Source organism: Vipera berus (assembly GCF_964194415.1).
Source record: "Vipera berus genome assembly, chromosome: Z".
In the NCBI taxonomy this organism is placed as follows: domain Eukaryota; kingdom Metazoa; phylum Chordata; class Lepidosauria; order Squamata; family Viperidae; genus Vipera; species Vipera berus.
This window is the reverse complement of record NC_138205.1, coordinates 33,792,175-33,818,269: the sequence shown is the minus strand read 5'-3', so window position 1 is coordinate 33,818,269 and position 26,095 is coordinate 33,792,175. Positions and strand designations below refer to the sequence as shown.

General features: G+C 42.0%; 2 protein-coding genes across 12 annotated transcripts in view; one reads left to right on the top strand and one right to left on the bottom strand.

Annotated features, from left to right (window-relative positions):
- Positions 1-2,027, top strand: part of ABI3 (ABI family member 3) — a 46,706-nt gene extending 44,679 nt beyond the window's left edge. For 5 of the 6 annotated variants that reach the window (XM_081346331.1, XM_081346334.1, XM_081346335.1 and 2 more), the window contains 2 exons: positions 135-269; positions 837-2,027. In XM_081346331.1, coding sequence (XP_081202457.1) covers positions 135-269; positions 837-1,000 — 299 coding nt within the window. In that variant the 3' untranslated portion in view covers positions 1,001-2,027. The remainder of the gene's footprint in view (positions 1-134; positions 270-836) is intronic. The other variant, XM_081346333.1, reaches the window with a different exon arrangement.
- Positions 2,028-3,375: 1,348 nt separating this feature from the next.
- The window catches only part of PHOSPHO1 (phosphoethanolamine/phosphocholine phosphatase 1), a 36,983-nt gene continuing 14,263 nt past the window's right edge, over positions 3,376-26,095 (bottom strand). For 2 of the 6 annotated variants that reach the window (XM_081343707.1, XM_081343705.1), the window contains exons 2-3: positions 8,077-8,176; positions 3,376-6,576 (exon numbers count right to left, since the gene is read on the bottom strand). In XM_081343707.1, the coding sequence (XP_081199833.1) occupies positions 5,815-6,576; positions 8,077-8,121 (807 nt within the window). In that variant the 5' untranslated portion in view covers positions 8,122-8,176 and the 3' untranslated portion in view covers positions 3,376-5,814. Of the gene's footprint in view, positions 6,577-8,076; positions 8,180-9,218; positions 9,323-11,343; positions 11,440-26,095 lie in introns of those variants that run through there. The other 4 variants (XM_081343708.1, XM_081343706.1, XM_081343704.1 and 1 more) reach the window with 4 other exon arrangements.

Sequence of the window (26,095 nt, the reverse complement as noted above, 5' to 3'; positions counted from 1 at the left end):
TGACTTCTGTGACCCAATCATTTAGGTCTTATTTAGCAAACCATGACTTGGTATATAGGATTAATTACAGAACATCAAGCAGATGAGACAGCTGACTTGATTATTTGTGAAGCAGACACCATATTTGTTTGCAGATCTTGATTTTCCAACTTTTCCTCTACCACCATCCCTGGATATCTCCAAATGTGGTCACCTGAAACCTCCTTTTCTGCCACCTCCACCACCCCCAGAGAAATTTCCATGGGCCCCAGACACCTATCTGGAGAAAGGTACCTTAGTAAAAATATGAGAACTGCATGATTTCTATCTCCTAACCCTAGTCGGGAGAAGGGCGGTATACAAATTTTATAAAATGAAATGAAATGCCAAGGCACCAAAAACATTAGAAGGCATTCCTGTTGCCATGTACCCCCCCCCCGCCCGCCAGTAATGGTTTATAATGGTTCGTTATACATAAGACAAAGTCCAATCCACACATTAAAAGATAAATTCTCAGCTCAGCTGAGAATGAAGTGATACTTTTTCAAAATTCTTATTAAATATAATAAAGCTTGGGGAAGAGATAGGTAGGACTGTCTTCCATCTTAATTAGCATAAACAATCTTTTCCATCCAGCCTTTTTTCAATACCAGCCAATTTGTGCTGTTCCGTCCCATTTGCCTCAATGAATTTGGCTATAGTTATGAGTGGCATAAGATGTAAAACTAAATAAGGTTGTACTCCCCCTCACCTTCCATTCTATCTCTTTAGTCTTCCTGGGTTATCTTAAGGATGTAGCTAGTTGACCTTTTATTAATTTCATTCTTTGACTCTGTCTTTCCTTATCTTGTTTTCAGTTGTGACTCTTTACCCTTATGTTCAGAAGAAGGAGGATGAACTCTCATTTACAGAAGGGGTCATTATTTATGTAACACGGAAATACTCAAATGGCTGGTGTGAGGGCGTGACAAGTGATGCAGAGGGATTGTTCCCCAGGAACTACACTAAACCTTTGCACTGAATGAGGCAGAATGGAAGAGTGAAAAAGACAGGACCCTAACACAAGTTTTATGGAGAGCATGGAGTCACCTGGAGTAGTCCACAATGAGATAGGCAGCAAATAAATTTAACAAGTAAATTCATGCACATCCTTATTTAAGTTGCCAGGAAATCAGTATTTCCCTGACTTAGTTAAACTAGGCTAAAATCAAGCTAATGAAAGGAAGGTGTACTTGAGTACTTTGGACATTTCCCTATGTGGGAAGAATCCAGAGAAATAAATATTTTGGGGGATATTTAAAAAAGGCAGAATGTATTTCCCCAAAGGATCTTAAAGGCAGAAATATCTCCTTTCCCCCCCAGCTAGAAAACTCAACAGAAACCAGGTTTTAGAAATGCAGATGTAATAATCCATTCAGGAAGGTTGGCATGAGGAAGCTTAGAAATTGATGAGATTGGGAAGACAAAGATCCCTACAATCAACAATCCCTCACACCCAAAAAAAATCCAACACAGGACATAGTCAGCAGCCACAGCCCCAGGGAAGCAGGACATAATAGGATTCATCCTCCACCATCAGAAAACTAGAAAGGCACACCCAGACTCAGGTCAAAGTTAATGCCACAGGAAACAACTCTAAACATAAAGCCCAAGAAGACATAAAAACTCACCACTCCCTGCTCCATGTGGTCAGCTTTCCCAGAGCCATCTTTCTGTCTAGCTTTGCTCTTCAATCAACTACAACCTTCTTTCTAAAGCAGTCTCCATTTTGTTTATTTCTGCTTGGACTGGACCCTGATGAAGATTTTTCTTTCTACACCTAAATCCATTGCAATGTAAACACAGGATTTATGGTTCCTCTTCCTCTGCAGTGCTTCACAAAACCTAAAATCTTGCCCAGCAGTTAATAAGGAACCCATCAGGGCTAATTTCTATCTGTACAAAAATAGTGATTTCTTAGACTTCTGAGGTCGGGCTTGCTATGTTTGATAAATGTGACAAATAAATAAATGAATCCAGCAACAAACTTTACTCTTATGTAGCAAATAAACATGCTGTAAAATATCCTTGAAAGTTTTGTGTGGTTTTTCAATATGCCAGCAAGTGGTGCTATTTTGTAGTAACCCCATAGTAAGGCCTGACCCGCTGTGTCCAACCCTGAAATCCTATTTGCATCCCAAAATTATACCATCTATTTCAGCAACAAACGACTGAGCAGAGACAGCATGTTCACCTACAGTTTTTGGGAGGGAGGGGCAGTCAGAAAAGAAAGAAAAGGTAAAATTCTTCTCTGGGTTAAGTGCAACTCCTTATAGCTTTGTGGATATACTGGTTGTTATGGAGATTTCTTGCAACTGCTGCCTTCCATGTCCTTTGACTTTTGACTTCCCAATACAGTGTAGAGTCCAGGGGTGTCAAACTCGCAACGTCACGTGATGCATTGCGACTTTTTCACCATTGCCGGCAATGGGGTGGGCGTGGTTTCGCTATGATGCATCTGGCCTGCAGGCCGGCAGTTTGACACCCCTGAAAGTGGTCTCCCACCAAAGGACTAAGCAGGCTCAACCTGACTAAAATCAGGTTAGCACTGTCATCTGCTTTTAATATAGACAAAAAAGTTGAATACCAAGTTATTGAGTTTAAAATAGTTCACTGAAGTTCCCAACCCTTCCAAGTTGCACCATCGGGATATTATCATCCTGCCTCTAGCTGCCTTTTTTTGCTTTCTTGTTTTAAAAAAGGTTGCTTTATATACGGGGAAATGTGTAGAATATTAGGAGGGTGAGGTGAATGTGACTATAAAGCACTTCCTGATTCGTGACTGAGGAAGAACAAAAGAGAGGAAGCTTCAAACCCGTTTTTCCAATTGGAATTATGTAATTCATTTTTCCAAAGGTGATACTTCATTGTGTAGATTCATTTGTCTCTGTTCAACTACTAGAAATGTTTGTCACAACGAACTCTGGAAAGTTCAAACAGTGCTATACCTGATGGCCAAGAGAAAGAGTTTTTTTTTCTCTCTCCCTAAATCAAGCTGAGTGGTCTCAGTCTGAATATTGTATCCCACTTTAATTACACTCCACATTTATCCTGGCTTGCCATAATAGGTGGCTATATGTACCCTCAAATTTCCAGCTTAGGCCTACCCTTTAATTCCCTTTATTTTGCTGTAAGAGGAAACCACATCAAGCGAAAAAGGACTGAGGGAAAACTGAGAGGAACAACCATCTGCTATTCTCAGATCAAAGGAGAGAATAAAGCTAATTCATGAGGAAAAACAGCAGCTCACTGGTAGGAGTATAGGTGAAAGAGAAGAAAGCTTTCCCATCACTAGAGATTTCACACATTCAGACTCTAGAAACACAGGAACCATGAAACAGATATTTGAATATACTTTATAAGCAATATGGTCAGCTGAGTATACAAAATACAACATTTAAGTATTTGCTAGGGTTTTTTTGTGTGGTGTGTGTGTGTGTGTCTGTATGTGTGTGCGCGCGCGTGCACATATAAAAGAGTTGCCATGGCTTTAAATTCCAAAAATAACAAGCAGAAAGGGGGAGTACAACAGAAAAGAATATGGGAAAATTGCAAAGAATACAGACCAGGTAAGGATTACAAATAAACATTTAAAAAAAAAAAGACAAAGTGCTGGTTTTGTTATGGAATTTGAGATGGCAAGCACATTTCAAGCCAAGGAGAAATCCATGCTGGTGTTTTGGGGTACAACACCTTGGGAGAGAAGAGTCAAGTGCTCAATTTTAATAAATGAAAATTATTCTGGCAGCTATACATGTGTATCTGTGGTAACAAATTCAGTGGAAATCTGTTCCAGTATTGCACAGAGAAAGGGTATAATCTAGGTGTCTTATGATTCAGTGTCCATTGCTGAAGATTACTGCATAACTGTTGTGTGTCTATTGTGGCAGTGTTGTATCTGTAGTTTGTTTGCATGGACATATTCCACTGATTCCTCTTTCTAATCTCATATTGATCAATTCAATTCCTTTTCCTGAGCAAAACATGAAATGTACAGTTTAGCATATTTAGCATGTTCACTCTTATCAAGCTCCCTAAATCATTTTGAGGAAGCCATGTATGGATAAGCTGATAAAAGACAAGGGAACTTTTATGTTTTAAATTTTATCTATGATGCAGCACCATCATTCAGCCTGGATGTCTGGTGCAAATTACTTTCTCCAGAAGGCCATTTCTCCTTATCCCTCTGTCTTTAATTTATCGGGGAGTATATGAAACATTATTTGAATAGAACAGAGAAAAAAAATCCAAAGTTAGATCTGAAATTACAGGATAGTTATGGATGAATGGGAAATGCATACAGTAACAGGATACTTTTTTCATTTTTGTAATCTCCTACCTTGTACATTTCTAAAGTCAGGGGTCAGGAATTGTGGTTATCCAGTTACTGCTGAATTATAACTGCAAAAAAAACAAACCACACCAACCAAGCCCATTGTAGGAAGGGGTAGCATAGCAACATCTGAAGGGCCATGCTGTACATCAATTATCATCAGCAATAGTTGTTTCTAACATGTTCCCTATAGCAGGGATCTCCAACCTTGGCAACTTTATGACTTGTGGACTTCAACTCCCAGAATTCCTCAGCCAGACTCCTGCCTTACACATCCAAAATACTTCATTTTTTTTTGTTTCTATACATCAAATAGGCAGCACCACATGCCTCATTTAGGTAGCAGTTTCTTTTGGAGGAGCAGAAATGCTTCCTTGAGGCTTTTCTAGATCAGAGTTCCCCAATTTTTTCGGCTTTGCAGATTGGTGTGTGTGGGAGGGGATGTTTCCACACTTTTCCACCACTTCCACAGCCCAATTCCGAAAACTCGAGGCCCAGAAGCGGACCGTGGCTGGGGGTTGGGGAACCTCTGTTCTAGGTGACAGATCAACATGCTACTATAGCAAGAGTTTTCTTTTGTTTTCTCTCACGATTTGCTTGGCTAAAAGCCACCCTTGCCAATCTGGCATCTTATAAAGGACTTGGAACTGCAATGTCCAGCCCATATTCAGCTCTTGAAATCCATAGTTATTAGCTATGTTGACTGTGAATTATGAAAGTCAAACATTTGGAGAATAGCAGGTTGAGGAAGTATAAGCCCTAGGGCATTGATCTCAGCCATAAAACAAGCCCTTGAAGAAAACAGTATGTTGTGCTCAATTAGATGATTATGTCCTGTCCAGCAACAATGCTACATTTCCATTTGGGACATTTTTTTGAAGATATCAGTAACAGTTTATCTTACATTACACAATATCTGCTTTATTTTGACTTAATATGTGTGATCCAGCTACTGTGGTTTGTGAACCATGGCTTATGGCTTAATAGTGTGTAAACTCAGCTGAACCTGGCTGAATGGATAAATCATAAATTAAATGAAATCTGACCTAGCAGATACATAATTCTGCTCCATTTAGATCTATAGCAGATGATTTTATTGCCATCTTCAATGAGCCAGGAGCCAGGACTGCTTTTAAATGCTTTGGTAGCAGAGATATCCCCAAAATGGATAAGCAATTTTAAGAAATGCAAACAGCATTTTCTTCATAGGCAAGCAAAACATATGAGGTGGCAGGCACCCACCCACCCTTCCTGGAATGGACTGCCAAACTGCATAGAGAGCCCTTATCTCAAGATCAAAAGAAGGGAAGATCCAGAGACAGATTGTGCATAATGAGAGAGAGGGAATGGGGAAAACAGAGCAGAAGCCAAATATGAAGCAATGCAAGGTTAATCGCTGAGATCTTTCCACGCTGTATGTCAGGTAAATCAAGGAGAATTGCTGCTTCTGCCAAGTCTTTCCCTCAGCATGTTTCCTTGAGAACTTCTTGAAGGTGGGAACAAACTTCTATGGCAGAGTCCCAAGGGACTACAGTAGCCTGGTAAGCCCCAGGTTGATTTTTCTTCATCTCCTGGATGAGTTGATGCATGGGATAACCCTTCCTTGGGAAGGCAACATCACTGGACTTCATTGCCATGGAAGGGCAGAAGTCATTGGCTCCATCTCCCACATAGAAGATTCTCTCAAATTTGTTTCCCTCCTGAGCTCTTTCTTCCAGGTATTCAATCAGGATCTTCTGTTTACACATATTTGAAGGGCATCGTGGGCAATTGTGTGAATGATAAGGGCCCAAAATGAAGTAGCCCATCTTGTCAAAGCTAGAAGGGTTACTGAATATTTTACGGAAGAGAGAGTAAACCCCTGCAGCCTTCAAAGAACATTCAATGCCGAACATGTTGGCATCAGAGATGAGGATGATCTCAAAGCAGTTCTGGTGCTTAGAGAGGAACTGGAAGAGCTCCTGCATGCCAGGAGAGAAGGGAATATTTTCATAGACTGCTTTGAAGTCAGCCATCTTTACCCCTTGATCCCCCAGATATTTCAAAACCCGCTGCATGTACTCATTGTAGAAGCCTTCCCGGAAGGTTTGGCGTATGGACTCTGGCAGCTTTTTCGCAGGAGCAGCCTGGACAACAGAATCATCACTATTCTCATTTACAATGGTCTCATCAAAGTCAAAGACCAGGAGTTGCTTTTGGCTTTGTGTGGCCTCCATTGGCCCATCCTGCAACAAAAAGAAGTTTCGTTAATGGAAAGCTAACTATAATGATTACATTCCTTTGCCCTTCTCATTATGCAGCCCATGCCCAATTTGATTGCCATCTTTATTTGGAAACTCCCAGAATTTCCCAGCCAACACAGCCATTCCTGAGAATTCTGGAAAATGGGATCCATACACCTTCCTGGCTGCCATGATGGTTACAATGCCTCTTCCAGCAAACATAAGAACTGAATACTTTTGCCTTATTTGCAAAACAGTGTTTGAAAATATTTCTGCATATTTTTGGCTCCAACTTTGATGCACCCTCCCCTTCCTACCTGAACCATGAACTATCTGCAGATGTTCTGAGGTGCCAAAAACAGCAGGCAAAGGATGAAATGTTGAGTACATAGGCAGGTGCATCCATAGCAGAAGATCCTTTTCATGCACAAATAGATGATACCTCTATTTGGCCCTAACCAAAGCAAAGAATGTATGACTATGCTTAGAAATAACTGAAATTCTATCTTTAATATGCCCCCCCCCCTTTTTTGGTCTTGGTTCATGGAGAAAAGAAGAAGGAATGGTGACAAATTATAGAATTTGCTACTTATACATTCTATTTTATAATCTTAGTCTCTGAAAGGATTAGAATGTTTTGAAGTATTTGCATTCATAAGAACTAGTAACTTTGGTGCTTTAAAACTTCTGGAAGATGTGATGATTTTTAATCTCCCTGTCCAATGCCATTAAGATCTGTTAACATTAATGATTTTCACATTTATGATGAAGTCACTTAGCTCGGATGCAATAAAATTGAGATTGCAGTAATTCCAAGTGAACTACTTCATTATTGCCCTATTACTGCTTTGTGCCCCCTCTAAGTCCAAGTGGGACTGTCATGTTTTCTCCTCATGTATCTTCAGTTTTTGACCTTAAGAGGCTTAAGGACTCAGCAATGGGGGATCAGCATTTAAGTTTCTTTTAATCGTGGTGACATTCTTTCCTGAGCAAGGCAATTTACATCCCTGGAATTCTTGCTTGTAACAAAGGGGCAATGATAGGATACCGGGGAATTTTGGAATACATGAAGAATTGGAGGAAAGATGGCTAGGATAATGGGCAGCTTTAAGCAGTTATTGAATGTGGATTGGCTGAGATTTTGAGGTTTCAGTTTAATTTTAAAGAAGGTTTTGCATAGTGCAACAAAAGTTTTCTGCATGTTATCAGTGGGATTTTGATAGCTCACCAGATGGGCTGTGTCTTCCACACCACTTCTAAACACATGACTCTTGATTTTCTTACCTGTGCTGCTTCCTTTGCCATTCCATTGGTTGATGAAGTCTAATCAATGAAAAGGCATAGCCTAAAGCTTTTGAGTAGCAGGGGTATGTAGTTAAATTGAACCACAGAGGTTATGGCCATCCTGTCTCACAACATGTTATCTCACAGCATGTCAATACAGTATCCAATGATTCTGAGGCTTTCCTTCTCTACCCCAAGTTTTCTGAGAATAGTGCTCACCTTTAGAAAGCATTGCAGCCCGATACCTTCGAAACACCTTTTCATCTTCAGTACTTTAGTTTCCAACGTGATGCATCCCCCAATGTATACACTCCCTTTGCTGCTGAAGAAACCAGAGGTCACTGATTTTATGAATGCCAACTTTGTTTAGCCTGTCCTGCTCACTTTAGATTCTGCCCTATGTCGAAAATAAACTCTGCAGTCTGTTTTCCCAAATGACTGTGATAATTATGGGTAGTCCTTGACTTACAACCATTCATTTAGTGACCGTCCAAAGTCACCAAAGCACTGAAAAAAGTGACATGACTGTTTTTCACAATTATAACTGTTGCAGCATCCCCTTGGCCATGTGATCAAAAATTGGATGTTAAGCAATGTGCATGTATTTATGACAATTGCAGTGTGCTGAGGTCATGTGATCAAGTTTTGTGATCTCCCAACAAGCAAAATCAATGGGGAAGCCAGATTCACTTAACAACCATATTACTAACTTAACAACTACAGTGATTCATTTAACAACTGTGGCAAGAAAGTCATAAAATGGGGCAAAACTCACTTAACAACTGTCTCACTTAGCAACAGAAATTTTGGGCTCAATTGTATCATAAGTTGAAGACTACCTGTATTGCTTTTTTTTTTTTAATCCCATTTATATCCCACCCTTCTCCGAAGACTCAGGGCGGCTTACAATGTAAAGCACAAATCAATGTGCTTAGCAATAGCCTTCATTCTATGTATATGCCTGCTTATTAGGGCTTTCAGCCCCCCCCAAGCGGCATTATTACAAAGTCAGCTTATTGCCCCCAACAATCTGGGTCCTCAATTTACCTACCTCAGAAGGATGGAAGGCTGAGTCAACCTTGACTTGTTGTGCTTGTTTCACAACAGAAATTCCTCACCAAGTACAAGCTTGCTTAAGAGTCTCTCCTTAGCAGAGTTCAATTAGTTGCAGAGCTGAAGAGATAAATATGCTAACTTCTCCCATCAGCCTGGAAATGCAGCTTCTTGTGCCTAAGAAAATCATCACAGCCAAAAGAAGGACCAGTCTGCCCCTATTCATTGAAACTTCCTGGCCAAATCCTAATAAAAAACATACGTAGCAGGAGGAGTTATGTCACAATAAAATAGTGAAATATTCTGACCTTTTAAACAGAGATGAACTCTCAGTGCCTGGATAGTCATCAGATGCTAGAACAACCTCCTCCAAATTAGCACTTTTCAGATGTGATGCATCCCAAATGCAACAACCTCCAGCCACCTTGCCATCTCTTGTAAATCTCAAGTGTTTCACTGTTTTGGCTCCAGGGCTGGATCATTTCCTTTCCCATGAGGAAGAAACTAAGGTGGTGGAGAGCTTTTCTGGAAAAGTATATCTTTATCACCATATTTTTAATCTGTTATTATAAATGCCACATTTCTGCTGCCTTATGGGAAGCCTCAACATTTAGAAAGAACTGAAAAATCTCCAGGACATTACTAATCCTCATGGGAAAAAGAAGGAAGAGATATTGTACATATTCTGCAATGCGACCTAGAGCCAAGCTGACAAAACAGTTGAAAGTTGACAGTTACCTAATGAGCAGGCAGCCAACTGAGATTGAAAATCAACAGCTTACAGATCTCTCCTCTTCAATGGAAGAGGCCTCTCCGCACTGATGCAATCTGCTCTACAGCTGCATAGTTATTACAGGATGAGGGTGTGAATACTCACCTGATAAACTTAAAGAACAAAATTGTAACTGACTTTCTAACCAAGCAAAGACTTCTGGCAGCTCAAACAGTTCTATCTTTGACATGTTGGTTAACAGTTAAAATCAAAGTGGACTCAAAAGAGGTCTTTGTAAAACCAGCCAAATGACAACTCTGCTAAAGCATGAATCTTCTGTACAAAGTTTGGCACAAAAGCAGCCAGTAGGGAAGCCATGGGCATCCTTACCCCTACACCTGGGAACAGAAAGAGCAACCATCGGAGAGAGCTGGCCAGTCCCCTTGGAAAAGGTGAGAAACCAGTCTCCAATAACCAAAGGAGAGAGACATTTAAATTGTAAATGCCAGGGCTTTTTTTGTCATAGAACGCTCAGAAGGGAGTTCCGGCACCTTTTTTGGATGGAGCCTTATAGGGTAGGCAAGGCGGGTTGTATGACATGTGTGAGTTCCGGCACCTTTTTCTTTTACAAAAAAAGCACTGGTAAATGCTATCTACAGTCTAAACAAATCACCTTGCAAATATTAAATAACAGAGTAAATAGAGGCTGATGGAGAACAAAAGAACAATTATCTTATCCTTAAGCCAGTTACTATGCTGTGAAAAGCAGCTGATTGATTAACAACAGGCTGAGTGGTTTTCATCTAGCAGAAGCTGAGAGCAATTTTTTACTTACAGTTCCTAGTATGTTTAAAATGAGGCCTTTTCTGCTTCGCTTCGAAATCTTCTATCTACAACATGTGTTCTGCTCAGAGGAAACTCAGCCCACTCCTAAGCCAATCTGGCCATGAGAGTATTACCACTTTAAAGAATAAATGTGGCCACTCAGCTTCATGTAAACTCAAGGACACCTTACCAATTCTGTCCTGAGAGATGACTGCCCCCACAAAAAGTCTTCTTTATTCTTTATCTAAAGCAAAGTGACCTTCTGGGGGGAAAAAAATCTTATTAACTCTTTTAGTGCCCTGAGAGATTTGGAAAAAGCTGATATTAAAAGACTGGGATGATTTTAGAGAAACCCCAATGGCAACACACAAAGTAGCCAGGCCTCTTATTGATCTGGTTTTATCAACTACCCAAGAGAGTTGCCATCTTACAAATGCTACAGACATTTTATAAATTGATCTGCAACTTTTGCATGGTACCACTATTACCAACTACCCAGCAGAATTCTCACATTGGGCAGGCAGAAGGCCCTCTGTGGTTGAGTATACTGCCATATTAAGAAATTTATCTTTTCAGTTTTCCATTTCTATATTGATCATTATCCCAAAAGATTGCTTCTGAAGCCTTTTGTTGTTCTTTTTTTTTTGAAAATAGAATAGAATAGAATAGAATAGAATAGAATAGAATAGAATAGAATAGAATAGAATAGAATAGAATAGAATAGAATAGAATAGAATAGAATAGAATAGAATAGAATAGAATAGAATAGAATAGAATAAGAAGGGACCTTGGAGGTCTTCTAATCCAGCCCCCTGCTCAAGCAGGAGAACCTATACCATCTCAGACAAGTGACTGTCTAGCCTCTTCTTAAAAATCTCCAGTGATGGAGCACTCACGATTTCTGGAGGAAAGCTGTTCCACTGGTTAATTGTCCTCAATGTCAGGAAGTTTCTCCTTAATTCCAAGTTGCTTCTCTCCTTGTTCAGTTTCCAACCATTGTTTCTTGTCTTGCTCTCTGGTGCTTTGGTGAATAACATGACCCCCTCTTCTTGGTGGCAGCCACTCAGATACTGGAACACTGTTATCATGTCTCCCCTATTTTTTCTTTTCTTTAGACTAGCCAAATCAAACTCCTGCAGCCATTCTTCGTATGTTTTAGCATCTTAGCTGCTCTTCTCTGAATTTTTTTCCAGACTCTCAACATCTAAGATTATCTAAGGGAACACCTGCTGCCGGCATCAACTTCCCATCGTCCTGTGCGCTCCCACAGGGAGGGCCTTCTCAGGGTGCCGACGGTTAAGGAGTGCCGGCGGGTGATCCCCAGGGGGAGGGCATTCTCTGTGGGCGCGCCTGCCCTTTGGAATGATTTACCGGTGGAACTTCGGACCGCCCCCAATCTGCGTACATTTCGCCGGGATCTGAAAACTTGGTTTTTTGATCTATCAGGCCTGGACTGAAGGGGTTTTAGCTTTTAATATTGTTTTAATTGTTGGGCTGATGTAATTTAATCTATTTTAATTTATGCTATTTTTATATCATATTTTATGTTGCCCTGTAAACCGCCCTGAGTCCTTCGGGAATAGGGCGGTATAAAAATTAAATAAATAAATAAATAAATAAATAAAAATAAATAAATAAATCTTTTTTGTGATATGGTGACCAAAATTGGCTGCAGTATTCCAGGTGTGGTCTTACTAACTAGGGTTTTATAAAGCTGTACTAATACTTCACCAGTTCTTGATTCTATGCCTCTGTTTATACAACCCAGGATCGTATTAGCTTTTTTGGCTGCTGCTGCACACTGCTGGCTCATAGTCAAGTGATGGTCCTCTAGGACTCCAGGGACCCTCTCATAGTTACTGTTTTTAAGTCAGGTCTCACCTAATCTGTATTTGTACCTTTGATTTTTCCTGCCTAAACGTAAGACTTTGCTTTTCTCTACATTGAAACTCATTTTGTTGGATAGGGTCCCTTGTTCAAGTTTGTTAAGGTCCTTTTTGTTATGTATTGGGCTTGTGGTGTTACACCACATGTGTTGCTGGAGGAGCTAACAGCTCTCCAGCAACCCAGACAGGCCGTCTCCGGTCCTGCAATTGGTCAGCCCCAGGCGGCAAGCATGGGTTCAAACCTATTGGCTGCCGCCTAGGGGCTAGACCACGGGTCGGCAACCCACAGCTTCGGACCTGCATGCGGCTCTTTAAGCCGTCTCCTGTGGCTCCCAGTCCTCCTCCGCCATGTGCAGTTTTTTTTTTTAAAAAAAAAGTGGGAGTAAAAAAGTGCAATCAATCAATTCAAAATGCTCACAAAAAAACCTCCCAAAGTTTGAATTGATTGGTTGAACTTCTCAAGCCATTTGTGGGACTGCCCACAAACCTCTTTGCTTCTTCAGACTGCAAAGGGCGGAAGCGGAGGAAGAGACAGGAGGATTAGAAAGGTGAGTAGGCCCTTTTTCTACCTGCTGCGTGGTTGGGGGCGGCCAGTTTCGGGGTGCCCAGGGCCTGCCTCTTCCCTACCCGGCAGGTCTCCCCTTGCCCTGCTCCGCTGCCACTTCTGCAAGCCTCCGCCGAGAGAATAGGGTGGCAAGCCGCCGAGAGAATGGGGCGGTGGAGCGCTCCGCCGAGAGAATGGGGTGGTGGAGGCTGGATCCCCCGAAAGAAGTCTCCGCCGAGATGAGAGAACGGGGCGGCAAGCCTCCGAGAGAATGGGGCGGTGGAGCGCTCCGCCGAGAGAATGGGGCGGTGGAAGCTTGCCGCCCATTCTCTTGGTGAAGACTTCTTTCTGATCTCCACCAAGAGAATGGGCGGCAAGCCTCCACCACCCCATTCTCTCGGCAGAGCGCTCCACCGCCCCATTCTCTCGTCTCGGCGGAGACTTCTTTCGGGGGATCCAGCCTCTGCCGCACCCTTCTCTCAGCTGCCTGGGCAGCTGAGAGAAGGGGGCGGCAGAGGCTGGATCCCCCGTAAGAAGTCTCCGCCGAGAGAATGGGCGGCAAGCCTCCACCGCCCCATTCTCTCGGCGGAGCGCTCCACCGCCCCATTCTCTCGGCAGCTTGCCACCCTGTTCTCTCATCTCGGTGGAGACTTCTTTCACGGGATCCAGCCTTCACCGCCCCATTCTCTCAGCAGAGCGCTCCACCGCCCCATTCTGTGACGAGGCCACAGCCGCGGCTCAAATGATCATGACTCACAGAGGGGCATTCAAAGTCAAACGCTTACAGTTTGGAGTCAGTGTTGCACCGGGTATTTTCCAAGGGATTATGGAACGCACACTTAAGGGTATTCAGGGTGTCTGCCCTTATTTTGATGATGTTCTTATTGCTGGGGAATCCCCAGAAGTGTTGGCCAGAAGGCTCAGGTCTGTTTTGCAGAGGCTTCGCGAAGCAGGCTTCAAATTAAAGAAGAACAAATGTAGTATTGGGGTCTCATCAACAGAATTCTTGGGGTTCCGCATTGATGCTAATAGAATTCACCCCGCTAATTTTAAAGTGAAGGCCATCAAAATGGCTCCTAGGCCAAAATCAAAAGGAGAGCTACAAGCATTTTTGGGCCTCCTAAATTTTTATCACACATTCCTACCTCATAAGGCAGCAATAGCAGAGCCCCTCCACAGGCTGCTTGATAAAAAAAGCCCCTTGGAAATGGACTAACTTACACGAAAAAAGCTTCCAGGATTTGAAAGCCCTTCTATCAGAAAAGTCCACTGTAACTCATTACATAGAGTCTAAACCTGTATGTCTTGCATGTGATGCATCTCCCTATTGGGTGGGAGCATTCTTAAGCCACATAGAGAAAAATGGGAAACAGGTTCCTATTGCATTTTACTCTAGGACCTTATCTTCTGCTGAGCGCAATTATGCACAGATTGATAAAGAAGCCTTGGCCATAGTGGCTGGAGTTAAGAAATTTTATGATTATTTATATGGCAGGAATTAATTCCCACTTCCCTAAGAGACAGGGTCTTACACTCTTTACATGAAGGCCATCCAGGCATTGTCAGAATGAAAACTTTAGCTAGAAGCTACCTTTGGTGGCCTGGCCTTGATAAGGCTATGGAGGATCAGGTTCATGGTTGTTATACATACCAGCAATCTAGGCCTAAAATGCCTCAGGCCCCAGTTCACAGGTGGGAGGAAACACACACTCCCTGGTCTAGGATTCACATAGACTATGCTGGGCCTTTTCAGGGGCAGCTTTTCCTGATAGTAGTGGATAGCCACTCAAAATGGCTGGAAGTAATTCCAGTTCCTAATATGACTACTGTTAGGACCATCAAGGTGCTGAGAAAACTCTTTGCAACACATGGGTTGCCTGATGTCTTAGTTTCTGATAATGGGGCCCAATTCACTGCTGCTGAATTTCAGGCTTTTCTTAGAGCTAACCTCATCAGACATGCAACGTCTGCACCATTTCATCCTTCTTCTAATGGACAAGCTGAACGCATGGTGAGGACAACAAAGGAGGCACTCAAGCGTATTGTCACAGGTGACTGGCATCACAGATTGGTAGATTTTTTACTCTGCCATCATTCTACGCCCTGCACTGCTACAGGTAAAACTCCTGCTGAGCTACGTTGGGGGAGCCGTTTGATTACTAAGCTGGACAGGTTGCATCCAGACAGAGTGGCAACAGAAGCCTCTCGACCAAAACCCCCGAGGGGGCTGCACATGGGCGATTGGGTTTGGGCCAGAAACTATGGGCCAGGGAATTTATGGGTTCCTGGTCAAATAACCAAGGCATCTGGACCCCTATCTTATGAAGTGGGGTTGGAGGGAGGGCAACTGGTCAGAAGACACATCGACCAACTCAGGAAAAGTTTTCCAGAACAGTCACTAAGTGAGGACTGCGGCATAAGTCCCTCCCAAGGTCCTCAAACTGGTAGCCAAGCCAGCCCACACTGGAACCACCAGGGTTTCCCCTTCTCAGCAGAAGTGGAATCTGAGGAAGAACCGGGAAGCACGGAAGTGTAACATGGAACCCCTGACCAAGTGAGCCAGCCGAACCTCAGCAACCAATGTGCCTACTCTGCAGAACAGACTGACTCTGGGGTGGGCCAACCTGGTGAGACCAGCCAGAGCGTTTCAATTCCCTTTGACACTGGAGCACAAGGGGACATGGGTCTACCCAGCCCAGTGGGTAAGCTGGTAGACCACAAAGTGAGGGGAACTCCAAGACATTCCTCTAGGCTACACAAGCCTCCTGCATACTTCACAGACTATATTGTAAAATAAAGTGATGTATAGTGTTGTGAAACTTGTACCACTATCTACAGAAACTTGGGCATTGTGAAACTGCCATTACTGCATTGTAAGCCTGTTCATGAGATGTTGTTTAATCTCATTATAGCTCTTACTGCATTGGTAAGCCTGTTCAGACCTTGTTTAATTTCATTGTAGCCACAGCGAATTATGATTATTTATTATTTATTATTTATTTATTTATTTATTTATTTATTTATTTATTTATTATTTTCATTATGGTTAATAAGTCTTGACAGTTGTTAAGACTATTTTAAGGGTGTCGCAGTCTGATCTAAGAGGGGAGGGGTGTTATGTATTGGGCTTGTGGTGTTACACCACGTGCGTTGCTGGAGGAGCTGATGGCTCTCCAGCAACCCAGACAGGCCGTCTCCGGTCCTGCAATTGGTCAGCCCCAGGTGGCAAGCGTGGGTTCAAACCTATTGGCTGCTGCCTAGGGGCTAGACAATATATTGTGGCTGGTTGTGGCCCAAGCTTCAGTACAGTTCCAGCAAGAATAAAAGTATGAGTTATTCTGTACTCAGCCTCATGTCATCATTCCTGCTCTCCAGAAACCACGACTTAAACACTTTTGGATCCTGAGTTTGTCTTCTGGGGTGTTGGCTACTCCTGCCAGTTTGGTGTCATCTGCAAATTTGATGAGTTCCCCTTCAATTTCCTTATCTAAGTCATTTATGAAGATATTGAAGAGTACTGGGCCTAAGACAGAACCTCGTGGTAACCCACTGCTTACTTCTCTCCATGTGGATGTAGTGCCATTGAGGACTACTCATTGAGTACTGTTTGCCAGCCAGCTACAGATCCCTCTGGTGGTAATGTTGTCTATTCCACCTCTTTCTAGCTTACTAAGGAGTAGGTTGTTGTCTACTTTATCAAATGCCTTACTGAAGTCTAAGTATACTATGTCCACAGCACTTCACTGGTCTATTAGTTTAGTTACTTATTAAAGAATGAAATAAGATTGGTTTGGCATGATCTGTTTTTAACAAACCTGTGCTGACTACTCGTTATAACTTTGTTTGCTTCTATTTGTTCGCAGATTGGTCTGTAGTTTCCTGGGTCCATTTCCCCCCCCCCCTTTCTTGAAGATGGGAACCACATCAGCTCTTTTCCAGTCCTCGGGTACTTCTCCAGTGCTCCAGGATTTATTAAAGATATGGTGCAATTGTTCTGAGATAACATCTGCCACCTCCTTCAGAACTCTGGGATGTAATCTGTCGAGTCCTGGCGATTTATATTCATCAAGGTCAGATAGGTGTTCCCTTACCATTTTCTTACCTTACTTATCTTATTCCATCCAAAAATATCCCAAAAGGGCAAATAAGAACAAAATGGACAGGTCAAATGAAGAACAAACTAACTCAAATGCTCTCCACCAATGAGCTACATATATTGTAGCTATTTTGGATGACAGAAGCCCTGAATAGACTTTGCCATTCAGCTAGTTCAACTTCTCCAGCCAATTCTTTCTATCCATTCATCTGGCACTAATAAGAATCAGAGCTCCTTTAAACAACCCTGATTCCATAGAAATAGCTAGCCAGCCAAGAAACAACTAATTTCCTGCTTCGAGAAAGATAAAAAGGATCCTCTCTCCTACTCAGCTCAAGACCTTCTTTTATTCAAGAGGAAATATAAACAAGTATTACAGGCAAAGAAGAGGTGGGCCCTGACACAGTCATGGAACCAACTAATCTCTACTAGTAATTCTAAGAATTCTGGAAATGCATAATCTCCAGTCTGCTTCCCCCACTCTATGAATCTCATCCTTTATTCCCTTTCAGTTTAGGAAGGCCATTTTAGATTGCTGTACACACAAGAGGAATTACTCTATCTGAAGAGGGAACAAAACTATGCCTCCTATGTCTAGTTCTGAAATTACAAAACTGATTAAGCACATGACTTTATTTCAGCAGAGGCTATCCAAAACAGTTTAGATAGGTGGGTACCTGTTCTGGCTCCCCTATTCACTTATATTGATAATCATACTAAGTTTCTTGATGATTGGGGCCTAGCTTTTGTGATCCTTATCTCTAGCTAAGCACTACCAAGAAGAATGCCTAAAAATTAATTTCTCTAAAACTAAGGTCATGGGCTTGCTAAGATATGCCATAAGAAGCAAATCTGGGGATTGTATTCCAAGCTATGGGTAACTGTAAACCTGCAGCAATTAAAGTCTTTTCAGTTAAGATCTGAGCCCAACTTCTTTTTGTAGCCCCTAAAGAGTTCAGTCTAGGTTTCTGGGAACCATCTTTCAAGCACCTTGCTGAATTTCAAATATGGTCCTTCACCATGAAACTGGTCTTCTTACAATTGAAACATCTGTATGGATTTACATCTTCTCTTCCTAGATTAAGCTCTCTTTCTTTCCAGTCAGTGTGGTCCCATGACAGACAGCTTCCAGTGTTCCTGGAGCCAGGCAATACATGCCAAATTACAACTCTATGATTATCACCTTGTAGGCTATGAACGTGCACTTCTCAAACAGTGCAGCATTGATGTAGAGCTGCAAGCAGACTTTCTAAGTCTACCCTGAAACACTTTCTTAAGCCATTCTGCACATTTCCAACTAGCTAGATATCTCAGTCACATAACAAAACCAAAATTCAGAAGAGCCTTATCCTTAGCCAGATTTAATGCTCTCACAACAGCTGTCACTGAAGGAACATACCAAAAATCCCCCTTTAACAGATACTCTACTGTGTCCATGAGGCAGAGGAATAATTGGATCAATGAAACATGTTATTCTCTATTGATCTCTCTATGCAAATGCTTGGTAGGAATTATTATTTTTACTCCTTACTAAATATCCTGGTCATTCCAATTTGCTTTTTCTCAAGATATTATCAGACCAGTCTGATTTTATTTCCTTGACCACAGCCAAGTTCTGTATATTGTGCAAAATGCCATAGCATTTACTCTAAACCTTTTTAGATAATTTAGTATTTTTTTCTTTTTTCTTAATTAATTGTGACTCTTGCTGGTCTATCACCAAATAAATATTTGATCCTTGTCCAAGCAAATATTTATTTTTAAGTATTGTTGCTATACAAATCAAATTAATCACTTTCTAACTTTCTGTTTCCCTTCAGATATTCTCTATCAGGTAAGAAAGAACCACAGCAGTCAGAAACTGGAAACAACACCCAAGTCAACCAAACTTAGTAGTAATAGCAATTCAAAAGTTATCCACACATACAGATCAGGATCAGAGCAGAAAGTTTAGAAGTTTCCAAGAGCTAGGAATATTAAAAGGTAAAGGTAAAGGTTCCCCCGCACATGCATGCTAGTCATTTCCAACTCTAGGGGCTGGTGCTCATCTCCGTTTCAAAGCCGAACAGCCAGCGCTTGTCTGAGGACATCTCCATGGTCATGTGGTTGGCATGACTAGATGCCAAAGGCGCACGGAACGCTGTTACCTTCCCACCGTAGTGGTCCCTATTTTTCTACTTACATTTTTTATGTGCTTTCGAATTGCTAGGTTGGCAGAAGCTGGGATGAGTAACAGGCGCTCACTCTGTTACACAGCACTCCGGATTTGACCCGCTAAACTGCCGACCATTTGATTGACAAGCTCAGTGTCCTAACCCACTGAGCCACCACGTCCCTTAGGAATATTATAGAACTACAAATTATGCAACATTTGGAGTATTGTATAAATTAGCATGCATTGCTAACTTGTTGGCATTGCTGGCATTTATACCATTTGAAGAGGAGAAATTATTTCTTTTTTATGTTCTACTGACCCCTTATGTGCAGGGAAAAAAAATCCTGTATAACCTACCATTTGTCCCTGAAGAATATAGTTGAATATAGCATGGGTTGTACAATTCATCCGAATAAGGCAAGACCTGCTTCTACCTGCTTTTGAAGCATTAAAGGCAGTCATGTATACCACCAATTGTACTAATAAGGATGTTCTCCCATATATGGGTGGTCTCTTTTTTTAAAGCTCCATATATGTTCATTGAAGGATCCTTTATTGTTTGAATATTAAGATGAAGTAAGATCAAATGGTGATGTCTCACAGAGTCTCCAGTCAGTGCATAGATATCTAGTCTGATTCTGCTATCAACTGACTGAAAAAGTTTCTTTGATCTTGATGAGGAATAGAAATATTTGGACAGTACAAAGAATGGGCTTCCACATGACCTGTTCACACATGTAACATGTGTGTATACCCACTAGTTGTTCTTTGTAATGCTCAGACTGCCAGCCAATGTATAGCTTGTCTGTTTATATTGCAAACTGGAGAAATTCTGAGACTTGGCAAAGTTTTTCCAACAGATATGCAAAACAAAGCAATGTTGATTTAACTACAAAAAGAGCCTCATGTGTAGGGCGATTTGCCCAAATTTCTATCAGTGGAACATCAAGAAAGTGAGTATTATTCACCCTCTTAGATCGTATACGTTAGCCTAAAATAAAGAGGTGCAACTTTGGGAGGTGCAGGAATTGAAGGGTGCCTTTGATGGCATGCTTGATAACACCTCTGAGAAAGTAGACAGGACCTCAGGACAGTTTAATGCAAGATACATTTCAGTGTAATGGAAATTAATTTATATAAATACAATGAACAATTCTACTTCTTTTCCCAAAGGTGCTTTTTTTCACGAGGCAACTGGACTTTCTTGTTTTTCTTTGAAGACGTTTTTCTTCTCATCCAAGAAGCTTCTTCAGCTCTGACTGGATGGCAGGGAATGGCAATCCCCACCATCCAGTCAGAGCTGAAGAAGCTTCTTGGATGAGAAGAAAAACATCTTCAAAGAAAAAACAAAAGAGTCCAGTTACCTCGTGAAAAAAAGCACCCTGGGGACAACAATGACCTGGATGACTGAGAATCTCCATGGACAGTTCTACTTCTTACAAACTTATTCTTTTTTTTCTTTGTGCTACATTAAGCATTTAATCTGTAGCTCATTTTCAAAGACCTCCTTCGGCAGCCAGGATTCTCTAGACTGCTTCATGCTAATTCAGTTTTCCGCAATCCAAATCTCTCTACGCATTTTGGATTAAAGAACGGTCAATGTGGGACACTGATTATGGTGGTGTACTGGAGTTGGGGGGAGACTCAGTTTCAGTATACTTTCTGCTTGGGCTTTACTAAACGTCTCTGAGCTATTTACTCTTACGAAGCCCTCACCAAGTTGTATGCATGAAAATAAAAAGAGAGACTTCCTCCTCATATGCTGCCTTGAGCTTGTGGAGGATCTACAGGGACTGATGAAATACTTGAGTCAGGTTGCTGTCAGCACTGATGATTAGTCCAATTTAGGGGAAAGGAAAGCGTAAACTGAGGGAGGAATTAAATCTGAAATGGCAATGACAGATTTTGGATAGAAACCTAGAACCAATACTCAATGCAGAGAGAAAAATCTAAGTTTATGCTAAGGTAACAAATCTTTTTTGCAATAAAATCAGAATGGATGCATATCCAGTCCCCCTAGTTTTCTTATAAAATCTGTTCTTGGAACACACTAATACAATATCTACACCAGCAGATGGCATAATTCTAGCATCAGGAAGGACAGTGTGGCTTTCTCCCTCTGTGCTCTCCCACAGGATATTCTCTGTCCTAGACTGCCCCCAGGTTGGCAAACACTATGTAGAGCATGTATGCAATGCCGAGGCAGCAATTAAGCTCAGTAATACGTGGCACAGCAAATTGTGGGTTTTATTTTTAGAGTTGGGGACAACCTGCCACACACAGCTACTTGCATTCAGCATTTATAATCCAGCCCAAAGAAGACAAACCTCAAAGGCAGTGAATTATCTTCACATCCCACCCATAATGACACAAATGAATGGAAAGATGTGGCTCTAAGGAAGCCCACTGGAATGGGATCAGCCTTCCTGAGTTCACGCGGACTGAATCTCTCCCTTTTCCTAGACTTTGACCAACAAATTTATCACATAGGCTTAGCCACATTCTCTACCTTAAAAAAGATGAGTTGTTGGTACTTTGGGCCCAGCTAAAATTAGCAACACTATTTAGTGATTTTGACAATATGTTAAACTATCTAGTTGCAATTATTTCACCTATGCTGCAGGAATACAGGCAGATGACAGACACAGTGCATGGACAATGCCAGAGATCCCAGAAAAATGCACTTTACCGTGTGAGAGAGAAGGGGGGATGGATGGGCAGGGTGCAGCACAAGGCTGGGTCAATACGAAACAGTCCCTGTTGGATTCTAGTTAATGAGATGAAGCCCCCCCCTCCTTACCATCACAGTCTTTGTAAATGCTATTTTTGTTACAAGCTTTTGCACTTTTATTCTTTATTTCTGCTACAGAAATCTAAATGGCGAGCAACTTGAGGCCTACTGTAACACAGAGGAACATTATTTCCTGGTGATCATCTTTCCCTCGTTAGAAATCATGCTTGCGCCAGCTTGCCTAACCCAGTTTCTTCCAAGGCACAGAGGTCGTTTTGAGTTTTATTTCGCACTGAGACATGATAGAATTATGGGCCAGAATCCTGCAGGACCAGCCCTTCAATGATATCTGCAGTGATGAAACAGAAGCTGTTGGCATGGCAGAACTTCCCTCTTCCTCTTACATGCAGGCATTGTTTTCTTCACTGTCTTCCTGCTTTATGCAAACCAGAAAATAAAAACAGGACAAGACCTCTCATCTTATGCAAGAGCTAAGAGAAAGTATTTTGGAGAGTTGGTAATTAAAGCAAACCACTCCTGAGCAAATGGAAGGCAAGAGAAGGCTTAGGTTCATAGAGGTACAAAAGAAAAATTTAAGAATACTCTCTCTATACATAGACCACATGTCATGAAAGAGTTCAGTGAGAACAGACTCTGCTTTGTAGCTATAGAATGCTGGCTGGCTAGTTCCTGTGGTGAAGGGATAACTAGAGATTATTAGTGGTGATAGTAATGGAATATGCTGAAAAAAGTTGTCTACTAGTTGGAACAAAGGTATACAAAATCACAATATGGGCATCTGCAGGGAGGAGAGAGAGCAAAAAGTCACGATGATGGCCACGACTGCACAAATAAAGACCTGTCCCTTTTTTGCATTTTTAATGCCCAGAATGCATGCCCCAAAGGGGGAGGGGGGAATCTGAATTTGCAGCTGCCATCTTGACATTTCTGTACCTTCCACAGTAGACCCTGTCTTTTTGTTATAGAGCAAAGTACTGGTCTCCTTCCATGACTTATGTCATGTTTAGAAAACTCTCAAATGAAGATTGCATTCACACATGCTAAGCCACAAATAAATCACCTTGGCTGGGTTCATACAATGTACAGTAATGTACCATAAATTAGCTGCATGAATTCAATCAATCAGAAAGCAACACTCAACTTGGAAACGTTTAACACCAATGCTTGCTTAATTTATATATTCAACTCAGGTATGAGATACCGCTGGCCTGTCAGCACTTTCCTCCAGCTATTGTGTACATGCAAGGCATCTCTCCCTTTCTACCATCATATCCAAAGCCATCACTCTGTCTGGAGAGCCAAAATTTCACACATTGGTTATACTAACCAAACATGTGAAAATTCCCTACTGGTGATCTGCTATTTTATCCTTGGGACACATTTGGATTTTCAAGAACATGTTCCTTATGTTCTCTCAAAATGGGGAGGCTTCCATACCATGCCCATTTGCCCAAAGGAAATTATCTTCCTGGCATCACCTTCTCAAGCAGCTTCTTACAGATTTCTATTGCTTAGCAATTGTTCCTTTTTTCTGGATATGCTTTCGGAGAAAACAGGCACTTTCATCTTCCAAGAAAATGTATGTGGCTTACATAAGTTGCAGTGACATTCTTGGAAGAAAAAGCCGGTGTGATTATTTTGCGTTATGCTGGTTTTCCATTTTAATAAACTCTTTTAGTTTAAATAACAACAGGTAGAAGAAGGAATTTGTGGGCAAGCAAAGTATCCACAGACATAGTGATGCTCATGATCCCTGGATAGCTAGACTCTGTTATACTTGAATGTTACAATTTTTGCCTTTGCCATTTAAACCCCAGCCTTTTCTTTAAATCCGCCCATGCATTCAATTCTATAAAAGCTTAGTACATGAAAAAAATGTCCTTTGTGGGCTAAAAAAGGCTTCATTCTTTTCATTTTAGAGCTGCCAAAGAACTCAGGATAGCTTACCGTAAGCCAAAGCCACCTCTTTCCTGCCATAGTTCCCTACGCTGGTAAGAATGGGGACAATTTACTTTCTTGAATTGGCAGGCAAAACCTATAAGTGCAGAGCTGAGCTTGATTTATTAGGGAATAAAAATGTGTGACAAAATATTATGAGATCACAAGATTGTAATGGGCAGTGCTACAATTCCTTAAATAGGAAAGATTTTTGAAAAGTGAAACTTTTGGACAAAGCTACCATTCCATGAGCAGTATAATTGGGAGGTCTTTGGTTTTTAGATCTTTACCTCAATCAACTTAATATAATGGCAAGGCAACAATATTACAGCATGAAAGGTGTTATGTACTTCGCTTGTGGGTACCACACAACGTGTGTTGCTAGAGAGCTAATGGCTCTCCAGCAACCCAAATAGGCCATCTCCGGGCCTGCAATTGGTCATCCTAAGGCAACAAGTGCGGGTTCAATCTTATTGGTTGCTACCATAGGGCTTGGCTATATATTGGGGCTGGGAGCAACCCAAGCCTAAATACAGTTCCATCAAGAAATAAAGAATGAGTTTCTCTGTACCCAGCCTTGTGTCTTCATTCCTGCTCACCAGAACCCACGACATAACAGTGGAGACAAGGGTGGGATCCTGCTTCACCATTTAAAAGGGCTGAAGTTATCGAGGGGACAGCAATACACGCTGGAGGGAAGAGGCATTTCCTCTCCCCTCTCTAGGCCAGCTAGTAAAGCTACACTAGCGGCCGCGTGCTCAGTGGACACATTCCCTGAGCCCAAGAAGCAGGATCCAAGAATGCAGGAATCAAGGAAAGATGCTGAAGGTCGGCAAGCTCAAAGAGTTCGATGTAAAACATCCAGAAGAATGGCTGACTTACCTCTCACAAGTGGAGAACTATCTACGGGCAAACCAAATTGCAGAGGAAGGCCTAAAAGCTGCCATGTTGCTGTGTGTGTGTGGACCAGCAGTCTTCAACCTAGCAGAAAAACTTTTCGTGCTGACGCCCATCAAAGCAGTATCGTTCGCAGACATTAAGAAGAAGCTGACTGGGCATTTTCAGCTCAAGATGTCGGAGATGGCATGGCATTTTAAGTTCGACCAAAGAGTGTAGCTACCCGGTGAGACAGCTTCAGAGTTTATCATAGGCCTAAGGCAGGCCGCACGCCTTTGCAAATTCTTGAACTTAGAGGAATGACTGAGAGACCGACTTGTCTGTGGCCTTTGAGACAGAACCTTCCAGCAGAGACTGTTTGCTAGATCCAATCTCACATTCTCCGAGGCACAGGATGAGGTCATGGCTGATGAAGCCACTGGGGATGCAGTACAGACAGTGCAACCCACCAAACCTTCAAAGGTTGAAGATTCCGTCCATCTTGAGGTCACCAAATGCGTCAGAGAATCGTCAGATGAAGAACCCGAAATCAACAAGCTCCAAAGGCAACCAAATGTGCAAAACCATGGAAACCACCAACAAGAGAATGATTACAAGGCAGTTGTCTTACCTAGATGTAAGGGGTGCGGAGGCAAACATCTTCGCACCAGTTGCAGATTTTGCTCGGCTATGTGTAGAGCTTGCGGAAGGACTGGCCACATCATGGTGGTTTGCAGAGCCCGCCAGAGAGACAGGCCACCCAAACACCAGTCAGAGGAACCGACTAGGAGAGGTACTGGGGCCCAGGGTCCAGTTAGTGTGGGGTTCTTCAGAAGCCGGAGGAGCGTTTGCCGCACCAGGGCTCGTCGTCCCCTCAAGCTTAAACTCAAGCTCTCGATAGAGCTACAAGGAGTTCCATGTAAGATGGAGTTGGACTCCGGCTCGGCAGTATCAATCATTTCACAAGACACATTCAACTTTGTGTGTAGGCGCAGTAACTACTGGGCTAAACTATGGCCGATATTATTTTAACAGATTTTCAGAATGCTCACATTAAAGTTAAGGGTGAAGCCACATTATTGGTAAAATTTAAAGGGTTTTTGGGGCACCTGGATGTCATAGTAGTAGAGGGCCAAAGAACGAGTCTTATTGGACTTGATTGGTTTGATGCTTCAGGCATTCAAATTACAGGCATTAATCGTACACAAACAGCAGACCTCATGACTGTTTGCGAGGAATACATGGATCTTTTTGAGTCAACCCTGGGAATGTACACTGGCTCGCCAATTTCATTTAAGTTAGATCCTAACGTTGTGCCAATTAGGATTAAGCCTCGCAGGGTCTCCTTTGCCCTAAAGCACAAAATCGATTCTGAAATTGATAAGTTAATAGAACAGGGTG